Source organism: Erpetoichthys calabaricus, chromosome 4 (assembly GCF_900747795.2).
Source record: "Erpetoichthys calabaricus chromosome 4, fErpCal1.3, whole genome shotgun sequence".
Lineage (NCBI taxonomy): Eukaryota > Metazoa > Chordata > Cladistia > Polypteriformes > Polypteridae > Erpetoichthys > Erpetoichthys calabaricus.
In genome coordinates this window covers 215,596,508-215,615,683 of record NC_041397.2, presented here as the reverse complement: position 1 = coordinate 215,615,683, position 19,176 = coordinate 215,596,508, and the positions used below count along the sequence as shown (strand labels likewise).

The window sequence follows — 19,176 nt, the reverse complement described above, 5'->3', positions numbered from 1 at the left end:
TAAGGCGGTTTTGTTTTGTGGAGACGTGATTCCGTTGCCTTTGCTGACACTGACTGCTGGCAGAGTGGAGCACAGCAAGTTTAGGTGTGGGCGGTCGCGTCCGGGCAGCTGCAGAACCTGGCATGCACGATTTACCTCATGCTTAGTTCACAGGTCGTGAAATGGGCGCCACCTACTGACTCTGGGAAGCCGCTGCGTTTAACTCTGGGGCGCCGCGGCGCATTTGTACTACAGCGGATTCATTGTGTAGGTGCCTTCGTTCATTGTGTCTATCCATACGGGCTCCTTTTGTATTTCCGTTAGTTGAACTCTTTCATTGTGGAGCCGTGATGTGTTTGCTTCTGGTGTGTCTGAAGTAGGCGCCACCTACTGACTGTGGGAAGCTGCTGCGTTTGAGCGCAGTGCGCATGCGTTTCGGTGCGTCCGTGCATAAATTAAACTTTGGTTTAGTAATATAGATCTTCATGAGTCAGGTAGTGTGGCCTTGTTGAGAATGGATGTTGGGCATCAAAACAATAAGTCTGCCTTAAAAACAACATGGTTGTCATTTTGATTCCCTCGTTTGGCTTACTGAGTGACTCTGGGCAAGTCACTTAAGTCCATGTCACATTAACCTTAATAGTGATTTTCAGTCTTAGCCTTCCTTTACATTGTCATAGCAACTCAGAGGCAGTCAGTGGTAGGTTCTGTTTTGCAGTCTGACATACCCATGTTCATCCAGAAATATAATGCATATAAATCAGCGATGAGGAATAAGAAACACAGGTGTTTTGGGCTTCACAAATTGAAAAGAAGCCCATCTGTATGATGTCTTATGTTTACGCACCATAACAAAACGAACAAAAGAAAAAGAAAAAAGGACAGAGATTGTTGCTGAACTCACTGTAGCTGTTAACACTTCATATAATGCTGGCTCCATCAGGCAGCATGTTATTAGCTTTTAGAAAAAGGGTGAAGCACAACAGTGCTAGAAGGACTTACATCTCATCCAGAGCTGACTCTTGCCTTAGGCACAACATTGCTGAAAGGTGCACCACTCAAATCTGCAGTGAAATAAATGTGTTCTAAAATTGGCTATCTCCATGGGTTTTTTTCTGGATACTCTAAACTGCCCCATGTGAGTGACTGACTAGTGACATAAAGTATGACATGTAATGGACAAATACCCCATCTGGATTTGGCTGCTATCATGTGCCCAATGCTGCCAAGTTAAGCACTTGCCCCTTCTGACCTTAAAATGGGGAAGTGGGTTAAAGAATAGATAGATAAATGGAATAGTATGTAGAAGTCATCACTTTCTTTGTACTTGCATAATGCAAAATTATCAGATTTGGTTAAAGACATGGAATCAGCAACTTTTTTTCCCAGGTCTATGTTACATTAGATTAGTAGACATATTTTGTTTGATATTTGAGACAATTATTATTCTTTGAAACACTAAAGGTAGGCTTTCTTGCTGTACTACCCAACTTTGGTGTTTTTTGTTTTGAGAAAAAATTTAAAAAGCCCGAAAAAGCATTTGGTCTTAAAAAGTGAGAAGCATCAATGATGTGAAAGGAACATGATAGAAAATTCAATGGTAGTAATTGTAATCTGTAGTAAAAAAATCTTCGGATACCTAAATAATCTGAATGAGACCTAACAAAAATAAATAAACAAAATTTGATTCTTATCAACAGCTGTAGGACAGACTCAATTTTACAATCAAATGAGTAGTAACAGAATAGCAGTCCAATGAATACTGTTGATGCCTCTCAGCTGAGAATGGTATCCTTCTTCTCATAAAATGTTACAAGAATATAATGTTAATTCGGTGGCAAAGTCATCAAGTGCTTAGTGCTGCCATATTAAAATGATAGGAGAAATGATATAAATGCCAGACCGGCTAGTGTCTTTGTTGAGTTGCCACATTTTCCCTATCTCTGGACAGGATTTCCCACCAGAAACTTTAGTTTCCACCACAAAAGTTAACAACAATAAAAAAACTTACTTGCTACTGCCAGAATTTCTTGAGAGGATTGTAGATTGGTATGACACAGGTGAGAAGGAGCTCTGAATTTGCTTCAGTGCATCATCTAAATGAGGACTCTGTCTTCTGAATACTGAAAAAATATATTTAAAAAAATGTTATGTTTTCATATATTTAATTTTTAATTTATTTATTTATTTCTGATACTTGGTGACCCACTGGACAATAACCAGATATTCATTTCTTAGCATAACTATTCATTTTCTTTTCTGCCTCTCTCATGTTTTTCCCCATCTTCCACATTTCCAAGCTTCTGTTATGAGCTCTTTTCCCCATAATATGCCCCTGAAACCCTAACCCCTGAAATTAGGGCTATTATTTTCTGTGCAGCTTGACTGTAGATAACTACAGCTTGATCTGACCTAAAACTGATAGACCTGTCTTTCATATAAAATATGATAAAGTAATTCAATAATGAAAAAAGCAAATGGAAAAAAACTGTGTTACAACCTTACCTAGAAAATGTTCCCAATCAATGCCATTAATGATATATTAATTAATCTGTGCACATGTCTAGTCCAAAATCAACAGTGATCATGTGGCCTTATAAGTTAGCAGCCCTTTGCCAATGCAAGGAAGAATTCAGACCCCTTCTCTTTCTGCACAATTCACTGTGCTGTGTATTTAATTTAAAAAGGATACATTTGCCTTTTGTTGTAAAGCAACATTTGCAGTGTTAAAAGGCTCTAAATGCTTCACAGTCCACAGAAAACCATTATCAACCAATTCTCAGTCCTGAGACTGCCAATGCCTGCTACACATTACCAAAAGTAGGTGACAATTCTGACATGCAATTTCAGATTCTCATTTCCTGAAAGAAGTAGTAAAGAGCATCAGAGAAAATATAAATAAATATGATAGGGTGACCTCTGTTCACATTTTGTCAATATGGCTAATAAAACATTTGCTCTACAGTTAAAGCAATTTATAAAACTATATTTGATTTTGTATATTAATGGTGAATTTCTCTTTAAGTTTTAGATAAAGCATACTATAGCATCTACTCCTACAATCCCATATACTGTAACAAGGATAGCGCCATCAAATGTCTGTCTTTACAAATAATAATATGAGGAGAGTTCTAAATGACCAAATATTGTTATTTAAGTAAAATACATCTGTAATGTCTATGAGGTAAGTCCGAACAAAGTGTGCCAACAGTCAATACATTAGCACAAAAATTGATTTCTTAAGACAATAAAACATAAGGGAGAGATGATCAAAGGGACGACACAAAAAAACAAAAACAACTCTCAGAAAGAGGATCCTGCTGTTTATGTTGTGGCTAGTGCCCATCACCTTGGATTGATTAAATGGGTACAGTAAATGGATGGGCACATGGGTCAGAGGGAAAAAAATCTCAGGTGTGTTGTGTGACATTAAAGACAAACCTAGCTTTTTTTTAACCCCTGAGAGCTTCAGCTTGGGAAGATGTGGAATCAAGGAGCTGCTATTCACAGTACAGTAGAATAAAGTTGAGTCTGGATTGTCCGATACATGTATCAGAGATCAATTCTTTCTCATTTCTACTTGACTGTTCATTCAAAAGCATTAATATTTCTTCTTACATTCGAGTATGTTAGTGGGAGCTTTGTAAAGAGATCAGATTAATAAGAAAATGTATTATCTCCTGTATAACGTCTATTTGTTCCCAGCAAACCTGGCTTTGGATGGTTGGTGGTACAGCTAAAATAAAAACAAAATCAGCTTGACTTAGTGTCCACAATGTACACATTGTCCAGTACTCAGCGCAAACATTTACAAGTTGACAAATGTTAGCAACATGTTTATTACAGCAAGACTAGTCTACTGAAAAAAGATGCTGTTAAAAATCCAGAGCTGAACCTTGCACTCTCTTCAACTAATCTAAACATGGCAGCCTTCTAAATACTGTGTGTGTTAGATAGATTTTAATTTCTAAATCTTCCTAATATAACAAGTGATTGGAAATGTGTGTGTTTGTGTGCGACTGGTGCCCTGCCCAACTTTGAATAAGTGAGTTCAGAAAATGAATGAATGCATATTGTTAGACACAAAAACATTCCAAATTAACAAGGGTCCTTGACAGGAAAAAAAATGAAAAAGAAGTCTGAGTCCACTTAAACCAAATAGCAAAGTAAAATAAACAATAAATACCTCCTTGTCTTTTTCTCTGTGAAGAAGGAAGATGTGCTCTTTGAAACTTCTCTGTCACCTCTTGAAGTTTCTGCTTCCTTTGGAGAAGAATGTTTTCTCTTAATTTTTGTTCTCTTACATCTTCCTCTTTGCGTTTTTCTTCTAGAGCCCTGAGAATCAAATAAACAGACTTTTTATGTTTTGCTAAGAATGCAAAATAAGGAGAATATTTGTTTTTTTAATTAATATTACAATATTAAAAATTAAACAGCATGGCCTGGGGCCTAAAGCACTGGAATTTATACCACAAAGTTTTTGATTCAGTCCTTCGCTTAGATTTACAGAATGACTCTGAAGAAGTCACTTGGCCTGCCTGATCAACAACTGTAAAAAATTATATGAACAATTGCTTAATAAAAATCACTGCTCTTGGGGCAGTGTTCAGTATATGAATGGTGCTCTCCATAAAAAAAAAAAAAAACTGTATGTGATTAATCTCAAAAGCAGTCTTTTGTTAATATAATGCCTTTCACAGTGAGCACCATCACAAGGTGATTAACCAAGCATACACGAATACATTAACTACAGTATATTATGTATCAATGTATAAAATATATACTGTATGTATGCATGAGAGTATGCATGTGTAATTCTAAAATAGTAGAGGGTAAAACAAGAACACACAGAAGAAATCCAGTTTGGATTCCTGTAGTACAATAAGGCAAAGACAGTGGGCAGATGATGTTGTGGTCAATGAGTCTTAAGGTCAATGGAGTGATCCATGACAACACAGAGTGCAGCACAAGTCACACCACTGCTGTCAATATGTAGTGCTGACAATATTATGGAAACAGTTGTTTGTGTTACCATGTGCCACACAGTACTCTGTGAAGTGTTCTTCATGCCTGATAAATGTCATTGTTCTGTAGGAAAAGGAAGGCACCCACAGCTGAAGATATGGCCCTGAGCAGCCCAAACTTATGGCTGCATATCAGGACCAGTGCATCAGAAGGAAGGCTATTGTAGACTGAATGGCCAAGCAGCAGAGCCACAGTTGCATCAAACTAGAACACACACAATCATCTCCCTGTAGCAGGCCTGTGGTTATAATGCATTTCCCTAGTACAAGTGCCATCCACTCATCATCACCACTACATCTTTAGTTACGAAAGCTCATTCTTATCTGGGACTATTGATGGTCATGTATGTGTCCAGTGAAGATCTGTTGAATGGCTATGTTTATTGTATATACACGTGCAACAAACAGATCCTGATCCTGTTAATGCACATAATGGGAGATGTGTTCTTCCAGAATGACAATATATACACCCTCATTAACAACAACATAATTACAGCTATGCAACTAAGGGTGTCCTAGAGTACATTCATCAATTCCCTGCCCGGTACACTCATTAGACCTCACCCCAACTGAGCTTGAATGGGACTGCCGGGGAACAGCCATTGGCAATGAAGCTCTACCAGTTGCATGGATTCACATTCCACTAGAGGACATTTGTTTCCTGCAAGATTGTTTAAATGTCAGAGTGCAGGCTAGTACTGTTGCAAGGGGAGGTTATACCTGATATTAATGGGAGTGTGATACTTTTTTACCAAATAAATCACACTGTATCACCTTATGTGATCATATTCTTAAGAGACTCAGATGATTGTCGAATCTCAGTTTTGTGGCCTGACACCTAAAGGGTGTTCTTCTTTCAGTTTCCACCAGTATATAAATAAGATAATCCAGAACAATTTGTGCCAACAGTCAAAACATTTTTAAAAACAGAGTAATTAAGCAACAAAACAAAAGGGAAGGATGATCAAGAGGAGGAAATAAAGTAACAAAAAGACAAACAAAAAGAGGACATTGGTGCCTTTGTCATGAATTGGGCCCCATGACTTTGCCATGGAATAAGCGGATAGTGTAAATGAATGGACAGATAAGTCATTTAGAATTTTAGGAGTTACATACTGTCACGCACGTGCAAGTAGGAGGACATTGTATGGACCAAGCGAAGGTAACTCCACGCCGGGCTAGGGGGTGGCGGGGTACACTAAATCTTCTCCTGTTATCTCTGCAGACCAGCCACGGGAAAGCCGGTCTGACTCAACATTGATGGCGTCGCTTCCGGTTCTGGTGCCTAGGATGATGTCACTTCTGGTTCTGGTGCCCAGGATGGTGTCACTTCCAGTACCGGGGCCTCGACTGACATCGGAAGAAGGTCTCTTTTGGTTCCCCTACATCACTTCCACTCCGACTACTTAATGATGGATAAGTATCTGCCTGTATTTCTCAGCATTGAGTACACCATTAATCCTGACCAAATCTCCAACTCCATTCCCCAAACGTTCAAGGAACCTCCACCATGCTTCACTGTTGCCTGCAGACACTCATTATTGTACCGCTCTCCAGCCCTTCGATGAACAAACTGCCTTCTGCTACAGCCAAATATTTCAAATCTTGACTCATCAGTCCAGAGCACCTGCTGCCATTTTTCTGCACCCAAGTTCCTATGTTTTCGTGCATACTTGAGTCGCTTGGCCTTGTTTCCATGTCGGAGGTATGGCTTTTTGGCTGCAACTCTTCCATGAAGACCACTTCTGGCCAGACTTCTCCGGACAGTAGATGGGTGTACCTGGGTCCCACTGGTTTCTGCCATTTCTGAGCTGATGGCACTGCTGGACATCTTCCGATTTCGAAGGGTAATAAGCTTGATGTGTCTTTCATCTGCTGCACTAAGTTTCCTTGGCCGACCACTGCGTCTACGATCCTCAACGTTGCCCGTTTCTTTGTGCTTCTTCAAAAGAGCTTGAACAGCACATCTTGAAACCCCAGTCTGCTTTGAAATCTTTGTCTGGGAGAGACCTTGCTGATGCAGTATAACTACCTTGTGTCTTGTTGCTGTGCTTAATCTTGCCATGACATGAAACTGTCTTCCACAACATCACCTTGGTAGCAGAGTTTGGCTGTTCGTCACCCAATTTTAAGCCTCCTACACAGCTGTTTCTGTTTCAGTTAATGACTGTGTTTCAACCTACGTGTGACATTGATGATCATTAGCACCTGTTTGGTATAATTGGTTGATCATACACCTGACTATAGTCCTACAAAATCCCTGACTTTGTGCAAGTGTCCATATAAGAATTGATGCTGGTTTGAAGGCAAAGGTTAGTAACACCAAATATTGATTTGATTTAGATTTTTCTTTTGTTCGCTCACTTTGCATTTTGTAAATTGATAACAATAAACAATCATTATTTATATTTCTGAAAGCATTCTTTGTTTATAGCATTTTTTCACACCTGCCTAAAACTTTTGAACAGTACTGTGTATGTATATATATATATATATATATATATATATATATATATATATATATATATATATACACTTTATATGGTTGAAAATAGTTTTACTGTCAAATAATGCAAACAGTACGCAACATGTGTTTTGCCCTAATTCTGGGCTCATCAGGCGTATACACTCATTGCATCCCCTCTCGGGAATCGAACCTCGAACGTCAGCGCCAAAGGCAAAGCCCCTAACATTGCGCTACGGCGTGTGGTGCATTCATTTGACAGCATGTAGATCAGGGTAATTACATTCATGGCATTCGTAGTCTGAATCACAATCTGATTGTATGGGTGGTTACCTAATATATATATATATATTGTGATATGGACGCTGTATTGCGCCCGACCCAACACAGACTCACACTGAGGCACGTGTAAAAGCACAAAGGACTTTTATTTTTCTTCACAGGCAATACACAGTCTCAAAAGCACTTAACTCCACACAACACAATCCTTCCTCTGGCACCACCACTCCTCCCAGGCAACCTTGTTCTCTTCCTCCCGATTCTGGCCCTGAGTGGTGGTTGCCTGTCCTTTTTATAGCCCACCCGGAAGTGCTCCAGGTGCTTGATCACCTGTTCCTGATTTTTTAATTTATTTTATACTGTATTATGAGGAGAAAGAAGAGGCTGACAGAATATGAAATACTGTGTGTACACAAGAAGACCACCTGCTAACCACAGGTACAGGGCAACAGCCTTTTTTAACTTGCCAGCAGCCCCATTTCTCTGTGTGATTACAACCTCAGCTTATACAGTGGCTCTGTTCTGCTTGTGCCATTTCCATGAATGATATGCCTCATTTCTCCACACAATCACAGTTGAAGCAAAAAAAAAAGGATGTGCTGCCTAAGACTTTATTATTGACAAATATCGAGAAATAAAAAACTTGAGTCAGCTAATTTTCTTTTTTCTATAACGAAGCCAAATTTCAAGAGTGTTTTATGGGTTTGTACTAGACAAATATGGGGAAGGAATTAAGTGTGACACCACTACTAAATTTTGTTTCATCTGTTTCCTTACAGTGGAGGATGAGAAAACCCCGGAGGACTGTTGAGGTCAATTTCAGTTTGTGCAAAATCCATCCCCTTCTGGTCTCTGTGATATTTAAAGTGAAGGACCACTGAAGGTTGGTGTTCATTCGAGGCCCACCTTCAGTTTTCCACTTTTCACATTGATTATAAAATTCTATTAAGGATCTTTGAAGCCTTAAATAGGTATGCACCTTCTGACACAGGCCTCTGTGATCTCAGGAAGATGGTTACCTTAAAACTGTACACACATTTAAATGAAGTGCCTGTTGTAATACATTATATCACATGACTCTCAAATAGAAAAATACAAGTAATTCAACATTGATCTATGCATCACCTAACCATTTTCCATGCTCTGTTTTTGACCGAGGATTGCAGACAGCCAAAGGCAGTTGTGAGAGCACTGAGAAAAAGGTAGCAGCCAACAGTGGATGGGATAACAAGTCCATTTCAAGGTACACATAAATTATACCAACACAATAGTTCAAATCAGAGAATGCAGAACTGACAATTAAGCCAACCTGTATGTCATTTGGAAAGTGGGAGGAATATGAAGTACCCAGAGTAAAATGAGAGTCAAATAAGGCTGTGCCTCTTCACTGTATGAGCTGTTCAAATTAGGAAATTATTGTAGTTACTGCTACACACATTCAACTTTTATTAAATACTAGCCATTTAGCCCGTTACAATAACGGGCGCTAGAACAGTAGTGCATAAACATTAGTAGGAACAGTCTATATTAAATTGCAAGGGACTTTGACTCATTCTTTTTGTTGGTCGTATTTTTCTTTCTTTCAGCCTTTCTTTTGTTGATGTTTACTTGCTGAGCTGACCGTTCTTCGTGGGCTGCCGCCGTGTATTGTGTGTCTTTAATTTTCTGTGACAGTAATACTGTCTTGTACGGCTCTATTCAATAAGGGCGCGTAGATAATTTAGTTCAAATGGCTCTGGAATATGTGAAGAGCAACAGGTGCAGATCTTTATTTACACGCGCCTTTATTCGCTGCGCCCAATTGAGGTCGTCCTTTTGAGGCTCGCCTTTTTGTGCACGCCCTTATTGAAGGATACCGTCTTGTACGTCCGCTGGCTTGTACGTCCGTAATATACGTCCGTATGTCCGTAATATACCTTTAATTTTCTCTGGCGGTAATACAGGCGTGCGCGTCGGTAATATGCCTTTAATCTCCTCTGACAGTAATACTGGCTTGTATGTGGCTGTAATATGCGTCACTGTATTGTATACCTTTAATTTCCTGTCGCAGTAATACTGGTTTGTATTTCCGTAAAATGCCTCTAACTTTCTCCGACAGTAATATTGCGCATAGCACCGTGCCACGCGCATGCGCACTTCACCAGAAGACACCCACACACGGACACCTGGACCCACATAGGGATTTTATATATATAGGTATTTCTATTTTTTCCAGGATTTTATGCTTCAAAGCTGAAACAAATGTAGGCGGGGGGCCAGTGAAGTATGGTAGTTGAGTTTTGAATGAATTCTATTTATTTATTCGCTCATCTCAAGTCCTGAAAACCTCCATGGACACAGGGAGAATATGCAAACTCCACACGGAGAACAACTGTTGCAAGAAGTCAAACCTAGGATGTTGGATCCATTAACCATACAGTGCACTACGTACTGCCTATGCTATATTTGTTCTGTGTTCCTCACTTCTATATGCTCTGTCAAAGAATATACCAATTATAAATTAACAAACTATAACCATACTTCCTGGAAGGGAAGACAAACCAATATCCCACAGAAGTACTTTATTTACTCCATTTTTTTATTCTTCTGTTTTCGGTGCTTTAGTAATAAACCTTAGCAGTTGTTTCTTTAACACAATGGTATAATGAATTTGATTGTGTAATATTAGTAACAGGTGGTGCATGCTGCTTTGCAATAAGGAGACTGGGGTTCATGTCCCGGGTCCTCCCTGTGTGGAGTTTGCATGTTCTCTCCATGTCTGCGTACGTTTCCTCCACAGCTCAAAGACATGTAGGTTAAGTGGATTGGCGATACTAGATTGGCCCTATTGTGTGGTGTGTGTGTGTGTTGTGTGCTGTTCAGCTTATGAAGAACTGGCGCCCTGCCCAGTGTTTGTTCCTGCTCTGTGCCCTATGCTAAAAAATGATGAAATTACTTCTGATCCATTTAATAGTTAAGAGTGAGTTCTTTTTAATCATATAAAACTTGCTGGTAGTGATTATGTATTTCAGTTTTTATAATAATTATTTGAAACTGCAATACTGCCACATTTTTAGCTTATTCACTTTAGTTAAATTCAATGATTACTTATTCAGATTCATCTTAATAGTGTCTAAAAATTGACCCAGTTTGAGTCAGTGTGAGTGCCTGCTTGATTTTGCCTACCACAAACTAGCACTCTATCCATTGTTGGTGTCTTATTTGTGCTTGATGCTCTGAGGATGGGATCCTTGAAACACGGAATCAAAACATGCAGGTTAAAGACAGGATTTGTTGTCAGAAAATATGGAAATGGACCAATAAATGGTCATTCCAAATTGGCCAGGTATGAGTGAGCATGGATGTTTGGGCAAATGTGTCCTGTGATGGACTGGTGCTCTATCCAGGGCTAGTTACTACTTTGTGAAAGTTACTCCCAGAATGAACTCTAGCACCATGAAACCCTGATTTGGATTAACCAAGTTCAGAAAATGGATGGATGGATATACAGCATCAATTTTTGGACTCTGTCATGGCTGTTATATACAATCAATACTTTAGTAAAACATCAAACTCTAAACCATGTAGTGAAGTTTTAATAATTTAAAAATGGGACTGTTTTAACATTTTACATTGGTATATCAAACAAACACAAACAAGAGACACAAAAGAGAAACTGGACAGGAAACAATAGCCAGTCAGGATTATATTAACTTGAATACAATCCAGGTCAGGTTAAACGAAAAGCTTGTAATCCTGTAAGACAAGCTAAAGATGAGAACTAGAAGAGTAGCCAGGAATGCTAATCATACAACAATGACCAGCCTGGAGTATGTTGGTACCTTGTCTTTTAAGAGCAAAGGAAACATGAGCTTATCTTGTGCAGACAAAGTTCTCATAGTTCACATCAATTAATAAAACCCACTACTGAAATCCATGTATTTACACCAGAAATTAGGGAAGCCCTCTAAAGATTGAATTGATAAAAATTTCACATTCTTGTATTTAATTAGCTTCAAAGACGCACTCGCACTTTTGTTTATTATATTCACATCAAAACTGAAAGTGGGTCACAGACTGTGCTTTATAAAATAAATGGCAGCAACAAAAAATATATGACGTATAAAAAGGAGCTATATGCATTGACTAAGAACAATAAAACAGTAACTTTAAAATGCATACTAGTAGAATGGTGTAGTATCCATCCATCCATTTTCCAACCCGCTGAATCCGAACACAGGGTCACGGGGGTCTGCTGGAGCCAATCCCAGCCAACACAGGGCACAAGGCAGGGAACCAATCCTGGGCAGGGTGCCAACCCACCGCAGGACACACACAAACACACCCACACACCAAGCACACACTAGGGCCAATTTAGAATCACCAATCCACCTAATTCTTTTCAATATTTTAATGTCAAGGTACTGTAACTAAAATGCCATAAAAGTTTACTACATAATCTAAATGTATTATTCAGGTGTGAACTCTATGAAGCAGGCAAATAAATTATACATTATCAAACAAAATAGTGGTTGCTGACACCCATATGTGGGTGAGTACAAATGGCTAGAAATTCTCACCTTGTGTCTTCTTCAAAACAATTGACTGAAATTTGCTTATTTCAACTTAAGTTTCATTTTGAAGTGTGTATTGATCATAGCCAGGAATTAATTTCAGGAGGATGAGAAAGTATACAAATCATAATTCTGTATATGATCAGACAGATCCGAAAATCCCTTCCCTCCACCCAGCTATGCCTATGGCTCGGATCAATATTTATAATTTAGGAATATGATAAACTAACTTTCAAGTCTCTAAAATAACATATTGTGAATACCGGTTTGGCAGTTTTCAATATGTTATTTACTAAACTGCCACCCATTCAGGGTGGGTTCCTTTCTTGACAGCTGGTTACTGCCTGATTAAGTATGTGGAAGTTTATATGAATTTCACAATTTCACAGTTGTGACATTTCACAACCTGCTACACAAAATATTAGTTCTTCACAAGACATATTCCTTCTTTTGTCAGCAGGAATGTGAAGAACTTGTTTTCATAATGCATCTCAATTGATTTTCACTTGGTCACAGATTATCTGTTTGGTTAGCAGGTGTCATTAGGGTAGTTGCTATGTACTAGTGGTTGCTGTGTACTTTAAGGTCAAGGCGAGTGTCTGTGGATCCAAGTTAACAGTATAAATACCATAGGATTATAGATTAAATCTCTTTTTTTAAAGGAAAAGTGTGTAACTCAACAAATGTTGTTTTACAAAAGTTCCTTGATGGAGTACAAAGCACTCTAGCCAGAAAAGCTGGTATAATCACAGGTAAAAACATTTCTTGATGAAACTTTACTTGCAGTTCCTAGCTCTCACAGAGTTAAAAGAAAATGCAGTGCATAGCCATGTGTTCTTAGAAATTTCATATTTTGTATGGTGTTTCAATATGTTTGGTCTACAACACCCCTAGTATATACAGTATGCTCCCCTCTTTCCCTCTTTGTTTGTTCAAAAAATTCACATGCAAGTGCCCAAAGCATGTCACTCTTTTACCAACTTTGCTTGTCCCAAAACTGTCAATGATTTGTTAATTCTCTAAAATACCAACAATATTTGTCCTCGAAGTTTACTTGTCTGTTGTGCACTGTTGTCAGTTCAAAATAAAGGAGGAAACTGTTAAACTTTCAAGGACACTAAAAGATGCCATAGTATACATCCATCCATTTTCCAACCCACTGAATCCGAACACAGGGTCACGGGGGTCTGCTGGAGCCAATCCCAGCCAACACAGGGCACAAGGCAGGGAACCAATCCTGGGCAGGGTGCCAACCCACCGCAGGACACACACAAACACACCCACACACCAAGCACGCACTAGGGCCAATTTAGGATTGCCAATGCACCTAACCTGCATGTCTTTGGACTGTGGGAGGAAACCGGAGCGCCCGGAGGAAACCCACGCAGACACGGGGAGAACATGCAAACTCCATGCAGGGTGGACCCGGGAAGCGAACCCGGGTCTCCTAACTGCGAGGCAGCAGCGCTACCACTGCACCACCGTGCCGCCCGGGCCATAGTATACAACCAAAACAAAATGTTTTTAATGCACTTGCTTTAATGAGACACAGGACTTCTGTTAAGAGCATTCTGAAAACTCGTAGGACATGATATGTTGCTCAGTTTGTCACTTACCCAATGTAGGGCTGTTATTTGTGGGAAGATATGACCTGATATCGTAAAAGGCAACTCTTATAAGATTGAAGAAATAATTCTTGATAAGTCTAGGTAATGTCCTGGACTTGATGCATGAAAGCAGCATCTAGCATTATATTAAATTTGCAGCTAAGTTGTCAATCCCATATAACACACAGGTACCCATTTTCACACACTCCGAGGAAAGGACAAATGTGCTCTCATATGATATGGAAGCACTTGTAGCAATACATCAATCATTTAACTTCACCTCCCACCATCTTTCTTCCTGATCCTTTGCAATATCCTTGCTCATTTACTCCTACAATGTCTTTAGTAACTCCAATACCTTGTAAAATTCTGATGACGTATATCACCTAATGAACGCATATGCCACAAAATTTCAACCACATGAAGACAGTGAAAGACCCAAAAGAAACGGCAGTAAAGTGGAACACAGAACATAAAATAACTGTACTAAACAAACTTAAACATCTGCTGTAATTTCACATTAGTAATCCAATGGAATAAAATACCAATGGTCTAGTCTCCAAAAAGTTTGTCTTCCCAAAAAAAGCATTATATTAGGCTTCCAGTAGTGGAAGTGGTTGAATGAAAGTGGTTGAATTTAAAAAATCATGTCAATTATGCACAAAATTAACTACTACATATGTTTCATCCTGAAAAATCAATTACTAGTACTTGCTATAAAATGTTACCATTTAGTTCAGAAATGTCCCTGTAGGTTTAGAATGTTGCACATTTTCACTTTGCACAAACAGTGTTTACTAGTATGGATGACCACCTACTATGCACACCATTTAAGCTGCAAGAAGAAAGTGAGGAAGCACATTCCAACTACTAGCTGCCTGTGTTTTTTGTCTGCCCTCTCGGCACTACTCAGCTCTAAACAAAGAAAGAGTCTATCACTCAACACTCAAAAGCATTGGCAAGTTTTGGAAAACAGTAGGCAAAGAAAGCTTTCCAAGAGCACTCTAGACTGAAAGATAAAGTGTATTAATTGTAGCCCAAGACAAAGAACTCTGGTTTGAGAATTTCTGTGAGCAGATCAGAAAGTAATATAGAACGCTCTGGTAAATTATATAAGATTAAACAAACAGCCTTTAGCAAAGTAAACTGTATAACAGATATACATTAAATATGCTTTCAGGAAGTACACCAATGATGGATTACACATATAGCAATTAATAAAGAAATAATATAACAAAATACTCTATTGAGGAGGTGATAATGGAAGAAAAATGAAACCTTCATGTAAAATAAACCACTGATCTTGTCCATGTTAGAACAAAAACAAAACAGCAACCATTCTAAAGATGGTTACGGTTATTGTGAATGTAATAAGAATGATAGATAGATAGATAGATAGATAGATAGATAGATAGATAGATAGATAGATAGATAGATAGATAGATAGATAGATAGATAGATAGATAGATAGAGTGCATCCGAAAAGTATTCACAGCGCATCACTTTTTCCACATTTTGTTGTTACAGCCTTATTCCAAAATGGATTAAATTCATTTTTTTCCTCAGAATTCTAAACACAACACCCCATAATGACAACGTGAAAAAAGTTTACTTGAGATTTTTGCAAATTTATTAAAAATAAAAAAATTGAGAAAGCACATGTACATAAGTATTCACAGCCTTTGCCATGAAGCTCAAAATTGAGCTCTGGTGCATCCTGTTTCCCCTGATCATCCTTGGGATGTTTCTGCGGCTTAATTGGAGTCCACCTGTGGTAAATTCATTTGATTGGACATGATTTGGAAAGGCACACACCTGTCTATATAAGGTCCCACAGTTGACAGTTCATGTCAGAGCACAAACCAAGCATGAAGTCAAAGGAATTGTCTGTAGACCTCCGAGACAGGATTGTCTCAAGGCACAAATCTGGGGAAGGTTGCAGAAAAATTTCTGCTGCTTTGAAGGCCCCAGTGAGCACAGTGGCCTCCATCATCCGTAAGTGGAAGAAGTTCGAAACTACCAGGACTCTTCCTAGAGCTGGCCGGCCATCTAAACTGAGCGATCGGGGGAGAGGGGCCTTAGTCAGGGAGATGACCAAGAACCCGATGGTCATCCACCAATCAGGCCTGTATGGTAGAGTGGCCAGACGGAAGCCACTCCTTAGTAAAAGGCACATGGCAGCCTGCCTGGAGTTTGCCAAAAGGCACCTGAAGGACTCTCAGACTATGAGAAAGAAAATTCTCTGGTCTGATGAGACAAAGATTGAACTCTTTGGTGTGAATGCCAGGCATCACGTTTGGAGAAAACCAGGCACCGCTCATCACCAGGCCAATACCATCCCTACAGTGAAGAATGGTGGTGGCAGCATCATGCTGTGGGGATGTTTTTCAGCGGCAGGGACTGGGAGACTAGTCAGGATAAAGGGAAAGATGACTGCAGCAATGTACAAAGACATCCTGGATGAAAACCTGCTCTAGAGCACTCTTGACCTCAGACTGGTGCAACTTTCAGAAGGACAACGACCCTAAGCACACAGCCAAGATATCAAAGGAGTGGCTTCAGGACAACTCTGTGAATGTCCTTGAGTGGCCCAGCCAGAGCCCAGACTTGAATCCGATTGAACTTCTCTGGAGAGATCTTAAAATGGCTGTGCACCGACGCTTCCCATCCAACCTGATGGAGCTTGAGAGGTGCTGCAAAGAGGAATGGGCGAAACTGGCCAAGGACAGGTGTGCCAAGCTTGTGGCATCATATTCAAAAAGACCTGAAGCTGTAATTGCTGCCAAAGGTGCATCGACAAAGTATTGCGCAAAGGCTACATGTGATTTCTCAGTTTTTTTCTTTTTAATAAATTTGCAAAAACCTCAAGTAAACTTTTTTCACGTTGTCATTATGGGGTGTTGTGTGTAGAATTCTGAGGAAAAAAATGAATTTAATCCATTTTGGAATAAGGCTGTAACATAACAAAATGTGGAAAAAGTGATGCGCTGAGAATACTTTCCGGATGCACTATAGATACTTTATTAATCCCAAGGGGAAATTCACACCGTATTTAAACATATTACTTATGCATGGCATGCTTATTATTATTGACATTGAGGGATCCAACAAAATTAAGGCTTTATTACATTCATTTATCTATCCATCCATTTATTATCAAACTCACTTAATCCATTTCTTGGCTGCAGGAGGTGTAAGACAGAAACTAGCTGTCCTATTCAGTCCATTGCAAAGCACTATACACACCTAACTGAGATCCCTCACATGTGTCTCATGTAGAGTCATCAGTTAACCTAACATGAACATCTCTGAAGGAAACAAATACACAAAGAAAGTGAAAGTAGACTGGTACGAGCATTCTAACTCTGAATGCAGGACTTTGGAGTTATTAAGTGGCACAAATTATATATCACAGTTAGAAAAGTAATTCAAACTTCACTTATGAATAATTTTCTAATACATATTTATGAGAGGATTGACTGAAAAATTTAAATCCTGAACTCTTAAGAAAAACATCAATAAAACAAGTTTTACTTTTCAGTTAATTAATCCCCAAGCACACTATTACATTTGCTATATGAACAACGCGGACTTTCCTGTAGCAGAAGGCGGAGGGCTGACAGCTTTCTTTGCTTATTTTCCCTGACTGAATGTCGCACAAGCTAAAGAAAATCAGAGTAATATTAACTGGTTTTGTGGACAGTTAAGGCAGTTGTTGGACTCCATCCTCAACAGGTAGAGATGTTCAATCTAAAAGCAAGCACTCTTTAATTGAAAAAATGTGTTGCATGAAGATTGCAACAATCACTTTGCAGATCTCTTGTAAATAAAAATAACACTTAATACTGTGGCACATTAAATGGGCACAGTATTAAGCAAACCTGCTATTTCCATGTCACTAATTGCTTTTTTATTTAAGATATTATTATGTGTGTAGATGCTATTATTTAAAGCTGGTACCATGGATCATATGTCTGTGTCTTTAATTATGAGAAGAAAGAATGTGAGTAGTTTTGAATGCGGCATACTGAGTTACATGGGTGAATTAGGAAAAATGGTCCTGCTGGAGTAGTCATGCAAGAAACCCTGACTAGTGTATCAAGAGAGGATCACTTTGACTGGTGACAGAGGCTGATAGGACCTGCGGTGAGAAGCAGATGAGTTGTAGTCAGTTGACTATCTGATGGGTGTTGTAGTCGTTCTCAAATAAATCTGCCAGGATACAAAACTTGTTACATCTTGAAATTGGTATGGCAGACAGAATTTCAGACTAACACAACAAGATATGGTTGGAGTGGAACAAAAACACTCAAATACTGGACACCAGAAAACCTTGCTCTGTTTCTGCTAGCCTACACTGATGGGAGAACTAGGGTATAAGCAGGATGGATCTTGAATCATTCCTATCAAGATTCAATAATCCAGGCAGATACTAGTGGAAAAACAGTATGAGATGTATTTTCGTTGGTCCCTTAGAAGATTAGAGCAAAATTCCTATGTCAGGAAATCAGGAAATCTAAAAATCTTCACTATTCAAATACACCTGTTTACAAAAAAAACATTTTCCATAGATTAATATTAAGAAAGTCCTGGAAAGATACCAGGAATATCATGGGAAATCCAGTTTAAAGCAATGGCCACACCAATCATAATACAGTATGTCAATGCAATCTATTATCTGTTGGATTACATAAAATTTGAGATCCACTACTACAGTAGTTTTTTTTTTTGGACTATGAGATAAAGACTATGTTCACAGCACACCTCAGTTCCAATTTTTCACTCATGCATGACACAGATCCAAACTTTTTAGAGAAGAATGAATACCAAACAACATCTGGAATCAGACCTTTTCAGAACAGACATAGGCCACAGTCATATGTGATACTAAATCTGGCACAGACCTATGTGACTTTAATGTGCGTGAATAAAAGAGTGAATCGGATTTGTCTGGAAGAGCCTTTTTGGCAGATGTTGACAAATGCCTGGCTTGACATACTGAATCTTCTTCATGTGGGAATCTGAAAGAAACTTCCAAGTCATATAGCTGAAGCACAGACCTTTAAGAATATCTGGATAAGATACTGAGACAAGTTAGCTGTTAGCTAATTAAATAAGCTTGATGGACTGAACAGTCTCCTCTCATTTGTCCAATTTCTATAGCTCAATACAGTAATCCCTCCTCCATCGCGGGGGTTGCGTTCCAGAGCCACCCGCGAAATAAGAAAATCCGCGAAGTAGAAACCATACGTTTATATGGTTATTTTTAT

General features: G+C 38.9%; 1 protein-coding gene across 1 annotated transcript in view; it reads right to left on the bottom strand.

The window, feature by feature from the left end:
• cep126 (centrosomal protein 126) overlaps nucleotides 1-19,176 on the bottom strand; it is a 94,287-nt gene that overhangs the window by 62,456 nt on the left and 12,655 nt on the right. The window contains exons 3-4 of the mRNA XM_028800290.2: nucleotides 4,166-4,314; nucleotides 1,991-2,102 (exon numbers count right to left, since the gene is read on the bottom strand). Coding sequence (XP_028656123.1) covers nucleotides 1,991-2,102; nucleotides 4,166-4,314 — 261 coding nt within the window. The remainder of the gene's footprint in view (nucleotides 1-1,990; nucleotides 2,103-4,165; nucleotides 4,315-19,176) is intronic.